We start from the raw sequence: 26,760 nt of genomic DNA, 5'->3' as shown, positions 1-26,760 counted from the left end.
AGACGCATGCTTTCTAGCATCATTATTGTTATACCCTATCTTTCCACGCGGTATTTTAAATGTCACGTCATTTGACCAAAGACGGCAGTTATTTTTCAGGTAGCGCCAATTGTCCCTTTTATTGCAAAAAAGTGTGCTCAAAGTGTGGTTCAACAAATATCATCTGCTGTTTTCAATCTACAATAGTGTGCTTCTCAGGGTTCAAATGTATTGCTTCTCCTTAGCGGCTTGTTTATTTCTTGCCTTAATTGTATCTGTAAGAGAGACCAGAAAGTTCCCAAGTTAGTGGCTTTAATACTCCGCAAATTGTAAATTTGTCACAAAAGAAACCAGGAAAGTGCTCAAATATTGCTGCAGACACCGTGGCACCTAATGAAAAGCGCAAATGAATTTAATCAGTCTTTGAGGAGACTCATTCATATCGGCCAAGTAGCGCTGTTTATCTTCAATACTTTTCGTTGAAACGCTTCTCAGCCATCAATATCGTTGTGTGTTAATTTTGAATTGTTTTATTGTTAACAACAAAAGTGGCAACAGAAAAAGAAAGTGGTATTTCGTGACTATCTGATAATTAAATTAGTTCTTGTTCATCGGTGAAATTTGCATTTTTAGTAAAACAATATCGTTTCTGTTCCGTTTCTTCATCACTACATCAGATATTTAACATTCTTTCATTTATCTCCGAAAAACAAGCACATCTTCCGTGTGTTGAAGAAAACAAGGGTTTCATATTACATGTCTTTGCGAGGAAAACAAAAGTATCAAGTTACAAAGTTGGCGTGAAGAGCTAAATTGTCACGTTTGCTTCTTCAACATATTATTTAATTTAAAATGAACGAAAATCAACGTAAAACACGAGGAGTAATTAATTTGTACGTAATTTTTGGACCTTGAATGAAAATACAACCTTGAAACATACACACTGCAAAGGGGAAAAGCCGTAGCAGACTACCAAGGTAGACACAAACCGGAAGTGAACCGAGCATGGGTGAGTACTTATGGGACTACCGTGCCAGAGCTATCAATTGTGCTCTGCACTATCTGAGATTGTCTCACTAGTTTAATTAATCAGTGAGTAAAACGGTCAACTGTTCAGTATTTTAATGGAACGGTAAGACTTCAAGGACAACAGTACGTGTTAGTTGATTCTGATTATATTTATTTCTTTATATTTGTTTTTAACAGTTTGCTAGGGGATAGCTGGGATTGCGGCGGACGTGCCCCCAGCCGCGAGCGATGATAGGCGCCTGTATTCGCAGGCTACTTTTTCTGTGAAGAATCAAGACATTTTAAATGATGATGCATTGCATTTAGAGCTCGCGAGATCTGTCTTGGAGATCGCATCATTTGAATTCGCAAACCTTAAGTATTTTAACTCCACTTTCTTGAATTTAAAAAATGCTAGGCTAGTTTTGAATGCGAAATGCGAAATAGTCGTGTTCACGTCAGTGATTGTTTTGTGATAAACAAAATATAGTTTACCTTGTCACTTATATTTATATGCTTACAAGTAATGAAGAAATATCTACAATTGAGAAAACATACCTTTAAAAACATCTGCAAGTTTCTCTAGTCCCTGACGGACAAGCCACTGTTCGACAAATGCCTCGTCTTTCCCGATGAACTCATCCATGGCACTTTCCAAAACACGTGTGTCAAGTGCCCGGGGGTCGCCCCGGGGTAAGCAAATGCCCAGCCCCCGGGCCGCGATAAAATTGCCGATGCCCCACCCCCGGTACTGATAACGTGAGCAAATGTTCCGCGGTTGCCCGGGTGGGGGGGGGGGGGGTTGGGCACTGCTGGAATTGACTGATGCATAAACTCCGTTGCTTGCGTGAGGTTTATTGTGAAATTTACATCGCGTAATGGTCTGAAAATATTACAAAATTAATTAGGTATAAATCGAGAGGAAATAACCCAGTACAGCCTTTTAAGTTGTGCACAGGCTACTTTTGGCTTATTTGAAAGGTCAGTCATACAAATAATACTGGAAATAAGCCCCGGTGGCGATCATTGTACTGTCTGGAGTTGATTTAAGGACAAATGAGTCCGCGTGACTCATTCTGTGTGGCTACTGTGTTGCTCAAAGCCTTTGTTTTGCTTTTATAAGCACGCATTTCAGTGATTTTCCTTTTCTATAACAGATCAAGGATGGCTCCTTGAATATATCTCTGAGTATTTGTATTTAAAAGTGCCATTTGTGCGTGATTATGCTTTCCAATGTTTGGTATTGACGGTTGAGTGAAATTGCCCGACACAAAGGCCGCACAAAGGGTAGTAGTTCCTTCTGCGATCTTCGATTTCTGTTTTAGAGCTTCTTTTCTGCCTTTACATTTAACTTCTCGGAGGGTCTTTTCTACCATTTGCTTCAATGTATTTCACTCATTTCACTCACGGGAAGATATGAACTCAATTAATTGACCTCGCTCCCAATGTGTGGCTTCATAGCTCAGTTGGTAGAGCATCGCACCGGTATCGCGGAGGTCACGGGTTCGAATCCCGTTGAAGCCCTGATTTTTTTCAGGCTTCTTCTTTCCAGTTGCTTAAATTGGAAAATTTACTGCGATGATCATACTTCACTTTCACCGACTACCGCAGTTCAAATATGAATTATTTCATATATACTTCACAATGTATTTCACAATAAACCTCACGCAAACAAAAGGGAGTTTATCGGTTAATTTTATCACTTATTTCACGGTTATTCAAACAAAAACTTACATTTTCCACGTATCAACTTTGCCAAAATCCATTCGCGATAAAACAACGGCGAAAAAGCGTTGATCTGTCCCCAAAACCATGTTTTTGGGCGTCGAAACAACTTTTCGCCATACATTTCCTTCTAGCGACTTGCAATGTTTGTCCCCTGACGATCCCAGAGTTCTTTGCGCAAACACGGGTATCCGATTACTAGCAACTCATTCATTACTGTTACTTATGCAAATTTAAGTCAGTCAGCTACAGAATTAGAATATCAGTGACAGAAACTGAAAGGTCAAACTCTGGATAGTCCTGATGCAGAGTGTATTTTTCAACGACGTTCGCTCAGATCACACCAAGGAATGTACTACACTTGATTGAGTCTGCTTCTACTCTCGATACGCATTATTCAAGATGACTGAGTGATGTGATTACAGAGTAAAGTGACGCAATTACAGGTTTGTTTTACCTAGTTAATTCATGCGCATTTTGTAATGTAAGTAGACGACCGTAGTCTAGAAACAGTTTCTCTATTTCAAATGATTTCAGCGAGAATCGTTAATTCGTTCAAGCCAACGGGATGAACGAAGATCGAAAACCAATACACGTAGTTTAAAATCGTAGTTTTCATCACCGAAAAACGCCGACATTGTCAAATTTATAGGGATAAAGAAAATGTTTACTAAGCGTTGTTGGCTGATACAGGATTTGGCATGTCGTGTTAAGATTCGGCTTTACCGATTTTACAACATAAGCTAACATAGGCTGATGCAATCATTTTGTATTACGAGACCTGAGATCACGACATAATGATGTCTTATATATGTAATTCGTCTTCTTATTTACCGGTTATCTTGAACCTTTTATGGGATTCAAACGACGGCTTCCCAGCTTGCTGCTGAGTACCCTTTAGTTCCTCTTCCTATTGTGAATCACCGAGTCTTTTCGAACAAGACTCGTCAAAATCCAGGTTTGTCGTGATGATTTAGTTGTCATCTTTAAGACTGACTGTTTAGCCTTGACGCTAGTTCGACGAAAAACTTGCCAACCACCTTAGGTAGAGGAGGAACTCTCCGCCAACAATTTAGTGAGAGCTATATCTTTACTGGGCTCAACACCGTGACTATGATGCAACACTCGACATATTAGGCCATAATTAACAATTAGATTATGAGTTCGAGATTTCTATGAGGTGATAGCTGATGAGGCCGAAGGCCGAATCAACTATCGAGTAATCTAATTGTTTTAGTAGAATTCTAGCAGAAACTCCCTTCAAATAACAATTCCAATTATTTCTGGTCTTAGTATTAAACTTTACGCTCAAGAGAATTCGCGCGGACTGAATTGTCAATTTGGCATGGTGTACATGTACGCGCGCTTATCAGTTTCTTTCAAAAATTGCAGCTCTGTTAATTCAAGAAACCGTAAATGCCCTTCTTTTAGTCTTCTCAGGAATTTGATTGTTTACTTGTTTCTAAATGTTCTTTCAAAACTTCGGAGGAACGAGGAAACGTTGCAATTTTGTCGACCAGACCAAGCCACTGCACACTAACACTGCTGATAGTGTGCAATGGCTCAGCCAGTCAGATGACAGCATTTACATTAGTATACTAGTAGAATTCTACTAATGTGAAGGGGTTCTTTCGAGGGGTGTCGATGATAGATCATTTGGCATTGACTGTGGTGTCCTACATTGATTGGCGCTTAAATCAGCTTCAGCTTTTGTTTGTTTGGGTGCGCAAGCTAGTGTAAATTATTCAGCAAGCGTCAAAAGTATAACGTTTAGTTTGTAGCAACGCTAGCGCTTTTGGTTATGCCCTTGGTAGTTAAGCTACATTATTTGTAGCGACTTACCAAGACGAGTTAATCATTTAGTGCAGGAAGTCGTGATATCAGTAAAATATAACTCATGTAACTATGAGGAAGTTTATTTAACTCTATATGTTGTTTTAATTTGTTCTTGTGAGCATCTCTGTAGTCTCCCTGGACTAGTGTAAACAATTAAACGAAACGAAATGATATGTTTTATCAATACTATGTTACTTGAAAGGGGCTATGAGCTTAAGGAATAGGAATAGGCTGTAGAAATACTATTTTGAATTCATCAAAACATTACCGCACATAATCCCAAGAAAAACGCAAAAATTACCTAAATTGTGAATGTGAGAGTTCCCAAAAGAAATTTTATTGGAAAAATTGAAGGGAATTTATAAAAATTCCCGGCCAAAGTGGGAATTCACACTTTTTTACTTTTTTTTTTTTTTAATTACCAATAAAAACCCAAATCGGAATTCAAGAATATTCCCAATTTCTTGTTTGGTTCGGATGACATCCCAATTTTTTAATATTTTCTACTATACCACCTTGGGAGCTCTGATTTTAATCAAACAGGCTTTTCTTGTCACTGAAGCTATAACGACGGATATAATAATATTTGTTATTGTAAGGTGAACCTTCCTCAAAGAAAAAGATTTCCCATTAAACTTCCCACATCAGTTCCAATATGTTTGAGGAAGCTTTTCAATAATTATTGATCTGTCTACAAGATAAGAAGGAAACCCTCTCTATGTAAGCCAAGAAAAGCCAAAAGTAATCTGACTCCAACATTTCCATTTTATCAGGAAGAACTTGAATGTCATGTACAAGTAGTACAACGCAGACATGTTCCTATTAAAAGTATCACAAACAAAGCTATCATAACTCAATGAAACAGTCAGTGGTCTTTTATATAATAGTTCTTCTGCAACACCCAGTATTGAAAAAGCATGCTGAGGCTGTCAAATGCTAAGATGTAACTAGAATAGAGGAGGTAAGTGTCTAAAGAAACTGTCGTGCTGCGTCGGTGGGGAGTATAACAAGATAATTTGGTTTTATCAGCTCGGCTGATAATGTGGACTACAATCGCTCCGACGAAGGGCTAACGTTCGAAACGTCAGCTTTCGAATCTCTTTACGGTGGCCAATTTCTTAAGTATTGGCTATTTTTTACGCAAAATATCGTAGAAAATTCGAGCAAAGAAACGTGATATATCGGCCGAAAGAACTCTTAGGGACACTGCGGTTGTTTCCTTGAGAGGATTAGGTTGTCAGTTTCCGAAGTAGTCTTAAAGTCCCAGTAAATTCCCAAGATTGGTAAACTGGTTTTCATGTAATAACCAATATTGGGTTTTTTACATTTGGGAGTTTCTTCATGATTTCCCAAGTTTCCAAATTTATACTTTTTCCTGCAACAAAATCCCGCTTAATTCCCAGTCTGCTTACCTTCGTCACTCAATAACCAATGTTGGGTTTCCACTTTGGAAAGTTTATGTAAATTACCCATCATTGGCAATTTGATATTTTTCCTGTGATATACATAACAATCAGGAAGAATTTTTGAGGTCTGGGGCGAAGCTCATGAAAGTGCCTAGATATGGAGGGATGCAAGGGCACAGAAACTGTGGCTTAGGAAAACACTTCTTGCTCAGCGGGCGGTGTTATGAGAAAATTCGCCATTGCACAGACATTTCTTTATTATTTGGAAAATTATAGAAAAAAGCCCAACAGTAGCCTCTTTTCAGCTGGCTACTGGAAATCTTAAGTTTTGTTCTTCTTTGTACTTTGCCGATTTTTTGTACACCTGAGCGTGTGCAACGCTGTTTCACCAACTCATTTGGAAAACAAGTAGTTCGTTATCGGGTCATTTGAGTTTCTTTTTATTATTAAAATCTACCTTCCGTTCCTTCAGAAACTAGCCAGCTGAACTACTTTTCACTAATGAAGTTTTATTAGTTGCCTCGGAAGTTAGCCAGCTGGACTGCTTTTCACTAATGGAGTTTTAGTGCTTTCTATTCATAGGATAATTTTTCCTTGCTATCGGTAACACCAATTCAGAATTTCAAATTTAAGTATCTCACTTTTAATTTCCTAAGTTTGTTCTATCTTAATCTCAGCCTGGTAATTTTAATCCTAGCACTCTATTTTTAATTTTGGAAGCCTCGTGGTGTTGATTAGAATTCGCTATCTTAATTAAGTACTTTCCGCTCGTATTGTATACCTGAAGTTACATTAGCATATTGTAAACACTTGACGTGTAAAGGATGATATATAAGCGAGTACGTTTGTAAAGCTTTTTCGATTACATCGGCTACACCGTTACGATTACATCGATTACTCCGACGAGTATGTCAGTTTCACCCTCAACGTTAGAGTGCAGAATAAACTACTGTTGGACCAAGTTATGTCTCTTCCTTGACGTCCGTAGTGAAGACCATTGAAGTAGATCCTCGTGTACCAGGAAATCGTGACGAATTTCCGTTCCCGCAGCCAAGCAGTTCTCTCCAGAGTTAGATTCCCCCAGTTGTCAGTTCAAGTGTCCGTTCAGTCCGAAATTTACAGTGTTGCAGGAAAAACTTATCGTCACAGCGGCACGTTTTGGTCCTTTACTATGCAAGAGTTAATTTCTGGGAAAATTGCAACTTTAGTTGTTAGAATTTCCGTATAAAAATTAACTCCATATTTCATTATGCCTACATCTACATTCCTGCTGAAAGAAAATTGGAGTAACTCGCATTGTTCAGAAATTTTCTAATTTTGGAGGGGTAATAATGGCAATGATGCCATTCTATACAAGAGGTAAATTGGAGCATTTTGTCATCATATCCACATGAGGGCACGAATATGTCGCCCCGCTACCTGTACAACAAAGCTTGCAATTTGCATCTTTTAAAATGTATTTGCTCTTTAACGGGTTGGAATCACTTCATGCTACGTAAAAAGCGTTAAGCAATTTTGTAATTAATTGTCACTTATCATTTTAGTGACTTTGTCATGGCATGGTCCACAAGGAATTCTCCCTGAACCAGACGTTTCCTATGTTGTTCCTCAGAAAAAAGGAAGGTATCACAAAAAACAGGTATCTGCAGGAGTTATTTTTAAAGAAGTAATTCAGTTTTCCCCTGAAAAATCGTTTTGCCTAGCCTTAATGATCATAGCTCAAAGTGTTAGGAAATGAAGCATTCATCAACTCTCTGGCTCAGTTATTAGGGAGTTTAAGGTGGCTCTATCGGAAGTTTCGGTAACGATACAGTTCAACTTTGAGCGACTAGAGCAGCACCAGGCATTATCAATCCAACCGAAAATCGAACGTTACTGGTGTACTAAAGAACGATTATAATTTTCTTTTGTTTAGAATAATCATGCTATTGTACATTTCCGTATATCATGAATTCATACAGAAATGTGCAATAGCATGGTGATTCGAGACAAAACAACATTATAATATAGACAACAAACAACATGAGTGAAATTCAGTGCAATATTATCCTGAATTGACGCTGAAAATTAGCTGCCTTAACATGTTTCAATTAATTTGAAACTCCGGGATTGCGTTGAATATGGATTAATCTCATTGAGGACCAAGTCTAAAAAACATTCATTGAGTGTTTTTTTAATTCCTGCCCAATTTAATAATTTTAGGGGCAATTTTTGATAGATAGCAAAATAACACCCCGCACCAGTTGATATTTAAGCCAACGTTTCTGAAAGTCAAACGGAGCAATTTCGCTGAGATTTTCACTGGAGGTAATTACGTCTTATGTAAAATGGAGCATGGCGTCATTTCGCAGCTAAGGTAACTCAGATCCTGGTGAAATTTACCCCATTTAAAACTTTCATCTTTCTTTAGTCATTCTGCTAGCATTATTGTAGCCGTATGGCTACAGAAAGGCCATCATTCTACTCTCACAAAATGGTAGTCTGTGATTACTAAAATGCACGTGGTTGCATTCGAGTTTTGACTCGAATGCGACTTTATGCAGAGAGTCGAAACATAGCATTCGCATGCACCAGGCAATGAAACTCCTTTAATAAAAGCTGCCTGTAAAACATCAGTGTCCCAGGATTAACTGATTAACTTCCAGCTGTGAAACAAATCAACTTGTCTCGTAACTGGATTATTCTTTCCTTGATTAATCTCTCTATAGCTCTAAGCTTAGAAGAATTTCAAATAGGAAACTAGCTCTAAATGCTTTAGTCCGGCGGCATAGCTCTCGAATTGTGCGATTTTTTATACAAGCAACAAACTTTGTAGGATTATGGGCATTCCCACACTAATCAATTCCTGATATAGTGCCAAGCTCAATTTTATAATTCCAGCTTGTTAGAGTTTTTACTCATTAGACCCCCGCAAAGTTCTTACGAATGTTCTTTTTCGAAAATTAATTACCGTTTTTACCTTAGGTTTTGACGTTATTGATTAGAATTGTTATTTTTTCTCCCTTTTTATTCAAATAGTGGAAATTTTCCTGCTAAAACTATTAAATGAGTGAAGGCCTTAATTTGCATAAATATGCATTTTCTCTTGCTGCCCTTTCCATACATTTCTGCAACACTTTTTCTTGGTTCAGATGGTAGGAGCGGCATCTCATTCTAATTTTTTTCTGTGCAATTCGATGCAACTACGTACAGCACAATCCTTTTTTAAAAAGTCAACGTGTAAAGGAAGAAATTAAATGGGTTGATTTGAGAACATTTGACAATTTGACAGAACCAAACAGAACCAAACTGGATCACATATTCAAAAGGAAACTGTCTCGGCCAAAGAAGCAGCTAACGTACGTACAGGAAATATTTTCCAGACAGCAAAATGTCTCAGTATGTTCCTTTTGGAAGGAACCAACTACCGAGGTTGATATAAAGGAGGCGTGTACAATAGTTGTCGACTCCAATCCTGGGTCCGATCTGTTGCTCAAGAGTTATTCCATTTGAATCTAATATCTAAACCAAGTACAATTGACATGATTGCCCTTGGATGCAAATATGACCTGAGTTGTCTGGCAGTACTGGTCAACTGCGCCCGACAACATACCAATGGAAAAGTCATCAGAAAAAAAAGAAAAACGCAACTGCCAATATCTTACTATAGCAGAGTTAATTTTCTAGAACTCGACAGCCGTGTACTACCGTTTTCAAGCTCTCAAACTGGAGAAAGGAGTTTTGCAAAAGGCGTGGCGGCAGACAAGTAAAAGATACACTCTACGCATGTGATTGACTGCTGACACCCAAGTTAAAGAGGTATTGCTAATGTTTGAAGAAGACAGGATGACTAGTAGTGTTTTTACGCTTCCTCAGCGGAAAACGATGGCAACGTGATGACTTTAGAACGCACAACTAGCATAGTACGTAAATAAATGCTCAACAGATCATTCACAGCCAGTGGACCTTTTTCTCAGAACCGCCAAAAGGAATCATTGCCCCACTGACCTTGCTGGCATCGGTAGCCATGATCCTTGCGGGAGAAACGCTAAATTCCAGTCATAAAGCCCGCCCGTAAATCCAAAGAATGCACTCGGCATGTCAAAAGTCAAGAGACCCCTTTACCAGTATGTAAAGGCTGCATGCTGCACACAAATCTACTTAAGAAAGAAATTGTTGACAGACGGCATGCTCTAGGCATGTTGATAGCCAAGAGCAACAATGCGATGTATGTCATATATCAGATATGGCAAGAGTAGCAGATGCAGTTGTGGATGGGCACGGCATCCCCTCGTAACCTGAAAACGGGGGTTTTAACTGCACGGGCAGTCGATAAAATTGACCTCAACGCGTCTTCGACAACCGCTATAAGTTTCCACGGCATGCGCGGTATCCCACTGACCCAACAACCTAATGAAGCGCGTCACATATCAAGGAGGATACGTGCGGGAACAGGCAACCATTCTAACCCCTGTACTTCCCGGCTGTCTACACATCTCGGTAGAGAGGGCTAGATGCAGCCAAGATGGATTACCCTACAAGCAGCAGCCGCTAGCCCTAAAGTGCTAGGCTATTGTCGTTGTAAAACGAGCTGCGGCAAAAGATGTAAATTTGTTACATGTACTTCCCTGTTTTGTGTGATGGCCAATGCATTCGCGAGTATGTGATACGGAAATTTAAGGACACTTAAAAAATCTGTAGGTTTTATTGCAGATAATAATGGTCTAACCAACAGGAGGCCCATCGACAAGACGCAGGGCTTTCTTTTATTTTCAGCAAACGTGGGATTTTACTTTTCCGTTTCAATGGCAACACCTATTAAGGGTAACGTGCCATATGATAAAACGAAACGACCTTGGTAAGCAAGTTGGAACCATTGAAATGAAAGTGTATTTGCTGATAAACTAGGGTAAAGAGAGGAATTTCATGAATTTTAATACTTTGTGGTTTCCATTGAAACCAGCGGATGTCCACCTTGGCACTATATCCGAAAATGTTCGTATTGGTGACTGCTATCAATGTGCCAAATTTCATGCTTGTATCAAAAAAAGCACAATTTGCCTGAAATTTCGAGTTATGCCGCCGGACTATTTAACATGAAAACTTAAAACTTGATCTTTGTATAGAATTTTAAAACCTATTTAACTAGTGGTTGTCATTTTTACCATATTTAAACATCAAATCTAAAGTTACTGGGTTAATTCTCATTTATCGTTTTAGTGACTCTAACCAGTACAGACCCTCCGGCCGCCGTAGCATTTCCGGCAATGTCTTCACAAGGAAAGGTATTAATTCTTTATGTCTTCAAGAATTCGCTAACTCGGGAGCTCGTATATATAGAAACCATGTGACGTGGTTATACCTCCCGACTCTTTTCAATTGGAGGAGAACGTGTCACGTTTCGGGGAAGCAAAACTCGTCGTTTCCCTTAGGGCCAGTCATAACGTACTTAAGTTATTCCACTGAAATAGAACCTGCACTGAGATTTTTGTGAAACTTTGCCTATTGATTGTTTATATTATAGGAACTTAAATTTTGAAATAAAAATGAGGGGTCCTCATATTCGTTTAAGAGCAACAGCACCTTGTTTATACCCATATAAATCCTTATAATAGCACCATGATTGTAGTCACGATTGCTTGCCAAATTCACGTTTTCGGCGATTGTTTTTTGTTCTACACTGAGAATTGGTCCATGTTTATTTTACACAGAGAAATTTATTACTCAATTCAAAACAACAGAAAAAAAAATGATAGGTCACCATGCTCGTTTGCGAGAAAATGACGATTTACCTCTATGGCGAGGTCCAGCCGTAAAGAAAAAGCCGCCATTTTTTAATGCGCGCGCGCTAATCACGCCTTAAATTGTGCGCAGTAGAGATGCGCAATGCAATACTGGGGAATGATCTTAATATACAACATACTATATCATTTGATGATGGAAGTCTTGTAAAGACCTTTAGTAAGGTAACAAATCTATAAGCAATAGCATAGGCGCATTTTTAGCTTTCTTAACTTAGTTTTATAATTTATTCATTAATAGTTTTTTGATAATTATTTCTTACTTGCTTACCGTAACATCTCCAAAAAGAAAAAAACACACTAGGAAACCACAGATTCCAGTGTAACCTCAAAACTGCATTGCAGACAGACTACGCTGTCACACCTGCAACTAAGGCCATTGAATAAATATCGGAAACAAGTAGTCGCTAAAGTGATAGTAAACGAAGCTAATTTTCAGATAACAGTAACAAAACAGAGGCAATGCAAAAAAAGACAGATGATAGTAAAAGGACAATCGAAAACTGAGGAAGTAGGGAAAACAGAAGTGAAAAACAATAAAACTAATGATTTTCAGATGGAGTCGTTGCAGCTCTGCCTTGCAGTAAAACAACATGTCTAAGAAGCATGCGTCCTACGCTCTTTTATGACTAAGTTATGGGACCTCATGCCAAAAAAGCATGTGATTACAAGTTGATATTTACTCAAATTATCTTGGAACAAGGAAAACGGAAGCACTTAACGATTAGCTTCGAGTCCGCGGTATAATCTTCCTTAGCTTTTCTTAGTGGTAATACAAGTTATTACATGGCTAGCTCCGTGAGCAGGCAAGATGAATCAAATCCTGCGCTGTGATTGGCTACCCGAACGGGCAAGATGGAGCTATCTTGCCCGCTCGGGACTACCTGCCGAGTCCCGCAAAAAAAATTTCCCCGAAAGCCATATAATAAATCCTTTATTGACCAAGCTTGTTCGGTCAAGATGGCTGGATATTGGCCTCGTTCTTTTTTTTGCGAGTTTATGGACCTCGACTCCGTCTCGGTCCATAAACACGCAAAAAAAGAACTTAGCCAATATCCAGCCATCTTGACCTTACACTTGGTCAATAACCCATACTTATTTTTGATTGACTTGAGAAGTATGCATTGGATAACCTATTGTGCAAATTACGAAAATCGCGATTATCATAATGGTGATGATGATGATGATCATAATTGATACCAATGAAAAAATAGCCTCTGTTGAGTTTTCAGATCTCCTAAATTGTTAAACCTAAGTCAAAGTGTGTTACAAATCTTTGCTTTTTAAAGACATCTTTTGGAAATTGTAAGCACAATTGTATATTAAACTGTAAATGAGTAAAACTCTTTATATGACGTTTCGTGTTTTAGACAGTCTAATTCCGGCAGTATCTATTCTGTTTTAAAGAGAGCAAATCAAAGCCTTGATGTCTATCAACAAACAAGACGACCACTTAAACGTTTTCCAGCTAGTTTACAATTTTGCATAATTTATTTCAGAAGTCAGAATCCTCGAGCTCCTCTCTGACACCCAATAAAGAGGAATTTCAAGAAAACAGTGGACCTTATTCATCATCAAGAAAATTAAAAGCTACTTTCCTGGGATCAGAATGGGGATCATGTAAAGGAGGACTTTCCACTGTAAACAAAGAGTTAGCAATAAACGTGGCAAAAAGTCCAGAGGTAGAGGTCACCTTCTTTGTTCCACGATGCAATGACGATGACAAGAAAGCAGCTCTCGGTCACAAGGTTAATCTTGTCAAGGCAATTAGGCGGCCTGGTATGGATGAGTTGGCATGGCTTAACTTTCCACCAAAAGATTTACAAATTGACATAGTTGTTGGTCATGGTGTCAAGCTCGGTCATCAAGCACAAGTTATACGGGAGTCACACCAATGTAAATGGGTTCAGGTTGTCCATACTGCCCCTGAGGAACTCGGGATGTATAAGACATATTCGAATCCAGTGTCAGTGAATGAAAAAAAGCATGAAACGGAAGTAGCTCTTTGTGAAATGGCTGACTTTGTTGTTACAGTTGGACCCAAATTGAATGAGGCTTTTCGCGCCTACCTTCGCGGCTGCAAGGAAGATCAAATCTTTGAATTTACTCCTGGCATTTTGGCTGAGTTTTCTGAAGTCCAACAGGTTCTTGATGACCGCAACATTTTCCGAGTCCTTGTGTTTGGTCGTGGAGATGCTGAAGATTTTTTGTTGAAAGGATTTGACATTGCAGCTAGTGCTGTTGCAACCTTGAGTGACTGTCATCTTCTTTTCGTTGGTGCACCAGATGGAAAACTACAAGAAATTAAAAATCGTTTTCTCGAGTATGGCATTCTTCCCAACAACTTAACGGTAAGAAGTTTTCTACAAAGCCGGGAAGGTTTGAAAAAGGTGCTTTGCGAAGCAGATCTTGCTGTTATGCCCTCGAGAACAGAAGGCTTTGGTCTAACAGGTCTTGAAGCTCTATCGGCTGGTCTACCCGTCCTTGTGAGCCGAAACTCGGGCCTTGGAGAGGCCATGAAGAAATTGCCATTTGGTTCTTTGTTTGTGGTTGATTCCGAGGATCCCACGGTATGGGCCAAGGCAATCGAGGATGTCCGAAATAAAGAGAGAAGGGGCCGACTTCAGGAGTCCAAAATATTACGTACATTATACGAGACGAAGTACAGTTGGGAGAGGCAAAGTAATTACCTCGTTGACAAAATGGTCAGCATGATCAATGGTATGTATTAACCAGTAGTGAGGATTTACGATTATTGAAGGGCTCTTCAAAAGCAAGTGTCTAATGATTTGCTTTACTTTTAGCTGGTCAGCATGATCAATGGTATGCATTAACCATACCAATTTTAGTATATTACCAATTTTAGTATATTAGTATTTAATTTTAGTATATTAGTATTTAATTGTAGTATTGTACCGTATTGTCTTCGAAAAGCCCCCATGGGGAAAGATAATAAAGGATGTATGTATGATGTATGTATGTAGCTGGTTATCCAAAACTATGCTGAACCAGCGAATGTTTGTTTTTTGAATTTCATGAGTGTCCGATACCGTAAATCCTCGAATTAGCACCCGGGGCGCTTATTTCAAATTTAGAAGAAGACGGGAGGTGCTTTTTCCAGGGAGGGGAGCTTATTTAATTTTTCCAAATCGTGGCCTGACATGATAATTTTTTTAATACATCATCTGTACGTAAACAAAAACCTAAGCTGTTTATCGACACAAAAAGCTCATCCTAGTTTAAATCGCGGCACCGTTAGCACTTAACGTGTTCAACGTGTTCACTTAACGTGTTCACAAACTGAAACAATGTACAAATCTAATACTGCGTGACGAAACCTATACATCCTTTTTTTGTCCCAGTACCCGTCTACAAAATGGAGGGAGGAGAGGGGACGCTTATTCGAGGGGGGAGGGGGGCGCTATTTTAAATTTCGGTCGATAGGAGGCGCGCTTATTCGAGGGGGGCGCTAATTCGAGGATTTACGGTATATGTTGTCGAGACAAACATAACTACGATATGCCAGTATGTCAGATATGTCTGAAATTACTCAACAAATTAAAGGATTGTTCTTTTTAATTTAGTGAGTCATTCCATAAGTAAACTATAGCGAACATATGATACAATACTGATGGATTGTTTGTCTCAGTTTAAAATAATAGATTTGAATTGTTGTCATTAAAAACCAATGGCGTAGCTAGGGGTAACAACCTACAACAGGTGGCAATCTGGTGAGTAGCCTCACTTTGACACAGTGTGACCCCCATTTGAAAAATCGTGGCTACGCCCCCCGGAAAACTGTTTAATGTTTGGAAGCCTTCGATCTGGGAGTTTACATAAGAATGTAACATGTTAGCAGAAAATAATATACACGCAATTTTGGATAGCTTACGTGAAACTGTACTACATTTAGAAGTTCATCAAAGTCATCAGTTTGTAATTGAGCTTTATTCATTAAGAGACCACTGAAGCGATTGCATGTTCAAAAGCATAATTTTGAGTCCTGGAGAAAAGCTATCGTCTTTTCTTTTAATAGATGGTTCTGAAGCCTGTGAGAGCCCAGAAAGAACAGCGGTGCTTACCCAGCAAACACAAATCAAGACTGCGCACGATCCAGGTACCTCGCCTTCTGAGTTTACATTTGTCTACCGACTAGTATATTGACTTACAACATACATGGTACGACACGGGGATCTTTGAATATTTCGCTAAGCAATAATCCTGTGTTTTTGGGAGTACGTTTCACCAGAGTAGAGCCGTTAGAGGTCATAGGTCTGTGTGGTTTCCGCTGTTATCGGCGTGTAATTTCTAGAGTTTGACGCCTCTGTTTTTTGCCACGTGCTAGTTTTTTGGCTCATTTGTGCTGCAAGATATGTTTTAAGCTCTCTAAATATTAGCTCTGGAGGGACAAAGTTTGAAATATTCCGTGAACATGTTGGTTACTTGCATTTTGCATTATTACGCGGGGCCCGGTTGTTTGATTAACTGTTGCAAGGTATGCTACTTCTTATCACGGGAGTCATATTTATCTTTGTCCGGCTTTGCCAGAGAGAGTTGTAGCTTTCCTCGCGGAAATCTTTAAGTCTGTCTTTGAGAGACGTTCTTATGTTTCTTGCATCATGTTTGTTTGTTCTGGCACTACAAATGTAAGTGTTCACGCGCAAGTCTGTGGACTGTTTTGCGTGTTGTTTAGGATATTGTGTGGTTTTGTCCAGTCAAAAAGTTCTGAATTTAGGAGTTCTTCCTATGATTGTTCATGCAGCTCCACGTTGTGGTCGTCATTGCTTTTATTTGCGATGTTGTCAGGCGGTTTCAATCTGGATCTCATCAGTTGCCGGTAGCAGGGAATGATGGCAACCAATGCTCGCCAACACTCCGCACCTGGCGTAATTTTTTGAGATTATATAATAACAACGCATAACTATCTTACGTTTTATACTTAAATTCAAACTACACATGCTGGAGAAATTAAGCATTATCGCCATCATAGAAAACACAGTGTCAAGCTGTGTACAATGGAATCGAAGAATTTATGCTCACCATTCGCTGGTGGCAAAACTACCAATCACAATCAAGAATTCTCGATCCGCCGAACGAGTATATAATCTCCAAAAGATACGCCAGGCACGGAGTGTTAGCAAGCATTGGTCTCCATCACTCCCTGCTATCGGCAACTGATGAGATCCAGAAGGATCGAAACCGCGGTGTTGCCTGAACGACAAGGCTACGAGCCTCCTAACAAAAGAGGGACTATTAACAGTCTCAACAACACCTGTCAACATCGCAGATAGAAGCAATGTCGACCACAACGTGGAGCTTTTTGCCTCAGCAAAACCACACAATATTATAAACAACACGCAAAACAGTCCACAGACTTGCGCGTGAACACTTACATTTGTAGTGCCAGAACAAACAAACTGGAAGGACTGAGGGCTCGATGAAATTGATGCAAGAAACATAAGAACGTCTCTCTAAGACAGACTTAAAGATTTCCGCAAGGAAAGCTACAACTATCCCTGGCAAAGCCGGACAAAGATAAATCTGACTCCCGTGATAAGAAGCAGCATAACTTGCAACAGTTAATCAAACAGCCGGGCCCGGCGTAATAATAGGGACTTTAAGATACGCTACGGCGAGGTGCTACTACGGCTACTTTCACCGTGAGGGACTAGGCTGACAACGGTGTTCTACCCGCCAAACTCAAATGATTAAGATTTTGCTGTACGGCAACGGTATGTGCAGTCTCTACGTGTCTTACAAAAATGACTACTTTCAAAGAAACCAGAGATTTTTCTACTTTCAAACGAAATAGGCTTGATTAATGACAATGATTTCCTTCTCCTGTATCCGTCTTACATCTCTCAGAACTCAGATTTGCCTTTTAGAACTTGACAGCACCGCCTGTAATTCCAACCACAAAGCAAGATATAAACTCTGATATAAAAAAGCTCGATTTCAACACGGACAGGTTGTTCGTACAACGATTACCTGATAAGCCCGAAAATGCAAAACTTTCGATTATAATAAAGTACATTTTCAACAGTAATAAACAATTATAGCTCAGATTAGAACATACGAAGCTTTCTTATCTACGGCTGTTCGGCCCGATACTAATATGACTGAACTGATCATCTTGTGGTAGGTGTTAAAATCGTTCAAATTTTCTGTACAAATGACAAAGAAACAATGATCTTAGAACTTATTTTTATGATTGAGAACTTCATCTTCAAACCAAGCTGTTCAAACAGTGAAAAAAGCGTTAAAATGAGAAGTAAACAACAGGCTTATACTCACGAAGTGAAGAGCACGTGAACCAGGCACTTTCCCGTAGTAGAAAGCAAAGCTACAGTGGGAAAGCCGTACTGGTACGCGCGTCATGACGTCACCGGAAGCGATCTTCACTATCTGCCGCCGTACTACAGCCTAGCCGTACCATATCTTAAAGTCCCTAATGTAAAACGCAAGTAACCAACATGTTCACGGAATATTTCAAACTTTGTCCCTCCAGAGCTAATATTTCGAGAGCTTAAAACATATCTTGCAGCACAAATGAGCCAAAAGAACTAGCACGTAGCAAAAAAACAGAGGTGTCAAACTCTACAAATTACACGCTGATAACAGCGGAAACTACACAGACCTATGACCTCTAACGGTTCTACTCTGGTGAAATGTCCTCCTAAAAGCACAAGATTATTGCTTAGCGAAATATTCAAAGATCCCCCTGTCGTACCATACAAAAGAGGCAGATCCTTAAAGATATACAAGTTCGAGCAAAACTTTCAAAGCGGCTATTACACGTGGATAGGAGTTGTATAGGCCTGTCACCCCATTGTTATCACTGTTAAACCTTTGGAATACTTCCCGAATCACACTCACACGGTTTATATTCAGGCAAGTTAAGCTTTAATTCGTGATAGAAAAAAACTTACTGAAATGAGTTGAATTTTTAAGGTATTTTAACCATGGTGATGAAAATGAACAGAGTTGCATTTCAAAAGGCAAAAAGCAGGGATCCTGTGCAACAAGAGGAAGCCAAGCGGCTCATAATGAAGGAGATGACGAAATGCTTTCTTGAGACACATGCATCTCAAGTCCCAGCGGACAACTACCCTCTCTGCCTTGATTACTATTTAAAAGGAGTACTCGACTTAATAGTAAAAGATGCAACCGAGGGAAGTTTACTGATAACAGTGGAGTGCAGGACTCTGGAAATTCTCGAAGGTCTGTGGGAAGACTACTGTTCTGGGAACTTGAACGCAGAAGCCGAAGAACGCCTTTTGACAGATGACATAAAGAAACGATTTAATGTGGAATCCATTAAGCTGGAAACAACAATTTTGGAAGAAGATTACTTGGCTTGCAAACTGTTCCTAATGGACAACTCAAGTGAGTGAACAATGTGCAGCTTTATGCCTTGGTTTACTTTATGTATTTGATATTCAATATTCCACAATATATAGCTTACAGTAAATTCCAAGGTATGATTTTCTCTTAGTGTTGTTTTTTTTCTTTTCTGATATATCGAAGCACAGCTCAGTGACCGCTGGATGGTGGCAATACGAATATGTTTATATTAAGAGCCTATTTTCGTTCATTCTATACATCTTCGGTTACATAGAAATAAATTCGATATTCGAAACATACAAATCTCATATATTGCCACTTTTTCTGCACCGGATTCCTACAAAGTTTATTTGACCGTGAACATGTCATTTTGATGCCTTGTTTATGGAATTCATATGTATTATCTTATTCAGTGTTAAGGCTGCCGCACAGTAGCCGATTTTTTGTCATAGAACTGCAGACTTTTTGTCGGTGTCAAATCGGGTTTAAATTTGCCGGGCCATCAGCTTGCCGCAAAGTCCAACGGTTCAAATCTGGAAAAGCTCCACCGCAGAGGTGAAAATTTCATCGCGCTTTTCATCGCGCTTGGCTTCCAAATTAAACAGCAGAACAGAGGAAAGTTCCACAAATCTTCTTGTATCATTCAATCGAAAATTCATCCAAACGGCCTAGTACTAGTCATCGAACAAAATTCAGGACCGAATATTTCCAAGCCGTCAGAATGCGTAGCGACAAACAGTCGTGCCGGAAGGAAATCGCTATTCCTCAGTCTCTGTCTGACTGGATACAGTAAAACAATGTCCGTTAAAAATTCCTCTCGTGGATAGGGTGGCAAAGACAAAACTAATATTCACTAGCATAGCCGGTAATATCAATGGGGCGACACAACCCAGAGACCCTTAGGCAGTTACGACGAAAGACCACGCATATTTAAATTGCGTTGTCAAATTTTAATATGCGTCGACATAGTTTAATTTATTTAACAATGACTTAGATCTGCCTCTGCGTTGGAGCTTTTTCCAGTTTTGAGCCTTTGGACTTTCCACTCTTGTATTAATATATGTAGAGTAAACAGCGAACGTAAACTGAATCCCTCAAACCTGCTAAAATGGGCAATTTTGAGCCAAAAGAACGACAGTATACCATATATAAGATGCATTTATTTTTATTGAGCAAGTATTTGTTCATGTTTTCGTGATTTTATGAAATTCTGCGAGGTGTTAGGAAAATTCCATACATTTGCTAAAAAATGTAAATGTGCACACCACACAAACAGTTTGTCTGGGCCTCCTGTGATAACTGTGAACCACCATTACCCGTAATACATTTCGACATTGTCGCGTACGCGTTTACCCTTTTGAAGGACAACCTTCCTTCAAACACTTTTATATAAACAGGCGCAAAAAGAATATCACAAAAATACTAATGCAGTCGTGTTTTGCCTGAATTATTTAGAAGTGAACCAGGACTCATCATTGAAGAAAGATGAATCACTGCCCCAAGACCATATTGAACAAGCTGCTGATGAGACTCAGACTCAAACCGCTGAAGAAGCTGAACCAATGACAGTGCACTTTGCAGTTAATTGTAAGTTACAACTTTTTTCAAGAAGTCACCTATATCAACAGAACATAAGGCACTGATTAAATGCTTTGTATGTGCCCTGGGGTCCAGGACAAATTTGAAGGATAAAATTGAAAAGGAAGCTACAGAAATATTTAAATTTTAGGGTGAGTGCCTACTTATTAAACTAATTCATTACTTTAGTACGTAAGCGCTCATTTTGTTTTGTTTTTTGTTTGTCTGTTTGTTTGTTTTTTTAAACTTTTAAATCTTGAATCTGACTGCTGGTCTATTTATTTAAAATCTGCTGATACTATTCGCAGAATAGTGATCCCACTGCTCCAGACAGGAAAATTTTCTTGTCTTTTTTTGGTTTAGTATCGTATTTCAACTAAAGCAAATATATTAGTACAATATTTGCATGGTGTTGCGTTGATATGTGTTAAAATACACCACATACCTATCCATACGACAACAAGGTTAATGCAGAAATAGTGTCCAGATATCTACAGAAAATGACAACGACAGTAAATGAGGTACAAATAAAGGAAAGAAGGATACCGTCAAAAAAACATACTTTATATGTGCAACTGCATGTTTATAACTTGGATGAGGGATATGTCCTTTGCATGGATTAAAACCCGAAGGGAAAGAACACCAATGGAACATTTGCTATCTTCCTCACGTTTCATTAACTTTTTTCTTTGATAACTTTGAAGACAGAGGCAACGTTCAATACAAACAGTCAGATAATGGTGTTCACGAAGAAGAAGAAGTAAAAGAAAGTCAACAACTACTGTCTGAAGAAGAAAAGAGTGATGTTCCAGTTGATGAAATACCTCAGTACTTTCAGCATCTAAAACTAATTCACGACTCAACGCCAACAGAAGGAAGTGAGAATAGTTTACGGTTAGCAGTGAAGTGCAGCAATCTAGAAGGACTGGAACGCCTGTGGGAAGACTATCGTTCTGGGCGCTTAAATAAAATAGCGGAGAAATACCTCGTGACAGATGAAATTAAGAGGAGATTTCATGTGGAGTCTGTAAATTTAGCAACAGCTATTCAAGAAGAAGATTACTTGGCATGCAAAGAGTTTCTGTCGAGCAAACCAAGTAAGTTGAAAGTAACATTCTTTTAAGGTATGAGATAAGTATGTTTATACATTTTTATTCAGTCAAAACTAAACTGACAGGATTTGAGATGTCTTTCATTCAGGAAGCTAGCTATGTCAAGTTAACAATGATTGTGTCGCTTTGTCACTTGTAGTCTAGGTGTGATTTACCGTTCGACAATCATGTTATACTGAGAACTTTAGAGCACAACAGTGTAATGCACCGTTTTAAAATGATGACCAGCCAGTAGCACCCACAACAGAAAAATAAACAATTACAGTAACAATAACAGGGCACAGGGTGTTGACCGAACAAGACACCACAGTATTTAGAGATTTTTCATGTCACTCAGGTATTTCTGTAGTATTTCTTCATACGTAAAAATGACATTGCTTCTTTCTTTCGCTAATTTGTCAGAAAGCAATGCTAGTTCACCCGTTAAGGCTTCTGGGGAAACCTCGACTCAAACTTCTACGGAAACTCAGTCCCAGATTGCTGTCAAACGTGGGACTTCAGAGAAAATACAGATTCAACCTGCTGGGGAAAGCCAGAGTCAGATGGTTGACAAAAGTGAGATCTTCGTTTCAGGGAATACTCGCATTCCATCTGCGAACAAAACTCGTACTTTGACTGTGGAAGGCACGGAGACCCAAGTTACTGCAGAAGCTCAGACTCCATCGGCTGAGAAAACTAAGACGAGGACTGAGGAAGCTACAGAAACTGGGACAAGAGCTGCGGGAGCTAGAGAAACTCAAGCTACTGGCGTGAGCCAGATTCCATCTGCTGGAAAAACTGAGACCCAGGCTACTACTGAAAGTACGAACCTTACTAGAGGCGAAACCTACACCCATACAAAGACTGCTGAGTACAAGTGCACCCTGCGTACAGAAGATTTTGATATCGAATTTCCAAAGACATACGAGACTAAAACTACGAAAGAAAGTAAGCCCTCAATTTTTAATGTTAGAGATATTTCTTTTCATTATATTAAGAAAATATACCATTATTATCGACCTTGTTATCAGCGTCAAAAGAATCGTTTCCCCTCATTTTTTAGTGTGCGTTCAATAACACGTACACGAACTCAAAAAGTGGTTGCGTTTTTCGCTGCCATCCTAGGGCACCTTTCAGATAACGGATTCAAAAGGTAATGTTTGGTAACTTTCGATCCATTTTGGTGTTTGTTTTTTAAGGTTTGATTTATGTCGTCGTAATTGCGATAAATGGCAGCGAGAAGTGCAATCCTTAGTTAAGTTTGGAACTTCGGGGTTCGCGATTTTTTGAAATGCCCGGTAAGAGGCCGAAGGTAGTTTTGTCTACCATGTCTACCCCCGTAGTTTAAGTTTCAATAGCGAAAATATATCAGACAATCAATACATTGCCGGCTTTTATCAAGTTGCCTCGGACCCACTAAATATTCTCCGTTGTGAGATATAATGAAAAAAGATCTCTCATGCTTAATATATTACGTAACTATCATAGCATATACTATAATAAACTCAGTCTTTGCGCAACATAAGAACACCACAGTCAATATTGTGAAAGAAATTTAACGTGGACACACTGGATGGTCATTTTTATGGCAAATATTTTATTTCATATATTTTAAGCATTTTTTTTAGAATTTTTTATCATTGTTTTCTTTGCATTCGCGTCCCCTAGGAATTCTTAGTTTATATTTAAATTTGTACTCATTTTATTCACTCAGTTGACTTGATAATGACGTTAAGCGAAAATCAAAACGTCGTCTCTGATTTTAAACCAAAATAGTTTTAAGTTTTTCCATATTATTGCAGCGTTTTGTGGTTAAATTGTTAGACAATCATCTTATTTTGAGAACTACAGAGGTCAACAGTGTGATGTACCGTTTTATAATGACGACCAACCAGTAGCACCCACAACAAAAAATAAACAGTTGCAGTAATTACAGGGCACAGACCCGGTGTTTACAGAATTTTTATGTCGCTCAGGTATATCTGTGGTTTTTCTTCAAACGTACAAATAACATTGCTTCTTTCTTTCGCTAATTTGTTAGACAGCAATGTTAGTTCACCCATAAAGGCTTCTGGGGAAAGTTCAACTCAAACTTCTGCGGAAACTCAGACCCAGATTGCTGTCAAACGTAGAGCTCTGACTTTGGACGAAATACAGATTCAAGCTGCTGAGGAATGCGAGGGTCAGATGGTTGACGAAAGTGAGATCTTGGTTTCAGGGAATACTGGCATTCCATCTACGAACGAAACTCGTACTTTGACTGTGGAAGGCACAGAGGCTCAAGTTACTGCAGAAACTCAGATTCCATCGGCTGAGAAAACTAGGACGAGGACTGGAGAAGCGACAGAAACTGGAGCTACTGGCGTGAGCAAGATTCCGTCTGTAGATAAAACTCAGACCCAGGCTACTACTGAAAGTACGAACCTTGCTAGAGACGAAACTCGGATTCACCCTCCCGAAGAAACTTACCCCCGTACAAAGACTGCTGAATACAAGTGCCCTCTGGCTACAGAAGATTTTGACATCGAATTTCCCGAGACATACGAAACTAAAACTACGGAACAAAGTAAGCCCTCAATTTTTAATTTTAGAGATATTTCTTTTCATTATATTAAGTAAAAATACCATTATTATCGACCTTGTTATCAGCGTCAAAGGAATCGTTTTCCCCTCATTTTTTAGTGTGCGTTCAATAACACGTACACGAACTCAAAAAGTGGTTGCGTTCTTCGCTGCCATCTTAGGGCACCTTTCAGATAACGGATTCGAAAGGTAATTTTGGTAACTTTCGATCCATTTTGGTGTTTGTTTCTTAAGGTTTGATTAATGTCTTCGTAATCACGATAAACAGCAGCGAGAAGTGCAATCCTTAGTTAAGTTTGGAACTTCGGGGTTCGCGATTTTTTGAAATGCCCGGTAAGTAGCCGAAGGTAGTTTTGTCTACCATGTCTACCCCCGTAGTTGAAGTTTCAATAGCGAAAATATATCAGACAATCAATACTTTGCCGGTTTTTATCAAGTTGCCTCGGCCCCACTAAATATTCTCCGTTGTGAGATATAATGAAAAAAGATCTCTCATGCTTAATATATTACGTAACTATCATAGCATTTACTATAATAAACTCAGTCTTTGCGCAACATAAAAACACCACAGTCAATATTGTGAAAGAAATTTAACTTGGACACACTGGATGGCCATTTTCACAATAGGAAAGGGAAAATTTCAAGGCTTTTGACAATCTGGAATAATAGTGACAGAAAACAAATAAGATAACTTTTACTTGAAAACTGTCTATTTATTCCTCTTTCTTTAATTAATTAATTAAAAAAATCTTCAGCGATCTTGAAGCTTTGGTCAGTTGCTCTCCAGTCACAACACAGCCAACATTGTAACTTTGATATCACTGGATTTAGAATAAAAGGGTTACATTCACTAAACCTAACACGATTCTTGACAGAAAACAAGTACAAGTATGAAAAGTACTCTTATACCAAGAGACGATCATAGTCTCTTGCTCATAGTCTCTTCACTTTCTTAATCCTGTAATAATAATAATCATCATCATCATCAAGGCAATAATGATGATGATGATAATAATAATAATAATAATAATAACAATAAAACAATAATAATTTTGAGTCATTCAAGTAAACCATTAATATAGATATTGTTTGATAACTTCAAACTATGTTTCAATGTTGCGATTTCTCTCGTATTAATTTCAGATGTGACAAAAGGCTCGACACGTCCAGGTAATAATTCTCAGGCGCTGTCTTATCAGTCTCTTACTCGGGTTCCTATAGAAGATGAGATTCCCCTTGCTGTGAAAATGCTTGACGATGCTGCACTTGAGCAGCAGATCGCAGGTGATTTACTTTACTGTAACCAAAAACGATTTAATTATTTGACTTCAAACTTAAGATTTTATGTAGTGGGGCGCTCGGTAACAAGTTGCGAGAGGTGACAGGAATCAAATCTTTATTGCCTGATTCTGTCCTGTGACTTGTACCGCTGTCTCATCGGTTGGCATGTGTGAGCATTCGGGACGACTGAACCTGGTGGATTGAACTTCTTTACAGGACACCAACCCAAACACTTTCACGCAAATCCCACGAATGAATAGCAAAGCACTTGATACAACGAGCACGACACACGGCCCTTAAAAATTTACGCCAAAACAGGAACTTCAGTGGAGGGCCTAAACAAGGTTAATAGACAAACCCAAACATGACCACCTACTGAAGCTAATGTTAAAACTGGCTAGAGACACTAGGAAAAACAAACTATAAAAGTAAGTACAGGGAAAGATATGTGTGGGCTAACCTTGAGCCGCCGATAATCACAAGATCGATCCTAGGGGAACTAAAACAAAAATTAGGAAACTCAAATTCAGCCTCACAGCACAGCTATCACGTCATAGATATCAAGGGCAAATAATCTTATTGTCTTAGTAGAATTCTGACTAAATTTCCTTCAAATAACAATTTCCAAAATTTTTTCCCATTTAACTTTACGCTTTGGCAAATTTACGTGGATTAAATTATAATTTGAAACTAACAGCTGTGCATTCGCGCTTGTCGGTTTTCTCGAGTCACAGTGTATGTCGTTTTTTCAGTTTTCTCGGGAATTGAGTTATCTGCAGCAATCTTTCTAAATCGTCTTCCGAATCTTCGGGAAAAAACGAAAAAAAGGTGAAATTTTGTAGACGACCTCAAGCCATTCGATACTAAATTAAGTAATGGCTGATAGCTCAGCCAATCATGTTGCAGCATTTGCTTAAGTTTACAGATGGAAGTCTTCTAAGAGTAAACTGATGAGCACACATACACAGCTGCAGATTTGAAATGACAAGAGGCCGTGCTCGATTTCGCCAAAGCTTGAAGTTTATTATAAATGTTTGGAAATAATTTTTTGAAGGACATTTATTTAGAATTTTCAGCCTTGCGGTCCGTGCTCGCAATGTTATTCCATCGTCCCAAAATATCAGTATGTTAGTGGAACTGATCTTCAAA

At 38.9% G+C, this 26,760-nt stretch overlaps 1 protein-coding gene across 6 annotated transcripts in view; it reads left to right on the top strand.

Moving 5' to 3' along the window:
* The first annotated feature begins 1,815 nt into the window (after positions 1-1,815).
* The window catches only part of LOC145500946 (uncharacterized), a 41,310-nt gene continuing 16,365 nt past the window's right edge, over positions 1,816-26,760 (top strand). For 2 of the 6 annotated variants that reach the window (XM_081480511.1, XM_081480509.1), the window contains exons 1-11: positions 1,816-3,158; positions 7,499-7,593; positions 11,154-11,218; positions 13,234-14,455; positions 15,771-15,851; positions 18,686-19,120; positions 20,534-20,665; positions 21,361-21,753; positions 22,171-22,695; positions 23,789-24,313; positions 25,474-25,614. In XM_081480511.1, coding sequence (XP_081336637.1) covers positions 11,201-11,218; positions 13,234-14,455; positions 15,771-15,851; positions 18,686-19,120; positions 20,534-20,665; positions 21,361-21,753; positions 22,171-22,695; positions 23,789-24,313; positions 25,474-25,614 — 3,472 coding nt within the window. In that variant the 5' untranslated portion in view covers positions 1,816-3,158; positions 7,499-7,593; positions 11,154-11,200. Of the gene's footprint in view, positions 3,159-7,498; positions 7,594-11,153; positions 11,219-13,233; positions 14,456-14,545; positions 14,558-15,770; positions 15,852-18,685; positions 19,121-20,533; positions 20,666-21,360; positions 21,754-22,170; positions 22,696-23,788; positions 24,314-25,473; positions 25,615-26,760 lie in introns of those variants that run through there. The other 4 variants (XM_081480510.1, XM_081480513.1, XM_081480514.1 and 1 more) reach the window with 4 other exon arrangements.

Source organism: Orbicella franksi, chromosome 10, assembly GCF_964199315.1.
Source record: "Orbicella franksi chromosome 10, jaOrbFran1.1, whole genome shotgun sequence".
NCBI lineage: Eukaryota > Metazoa > Cnidaria > Anthozoa > Scleractinia > Merulinidae > Orbicella > Orbicella franksi.
Note: the sequence above shows the minus strand (reverse complement) of the source record. Positions and strands in the feature narration are given on the sequence as shown.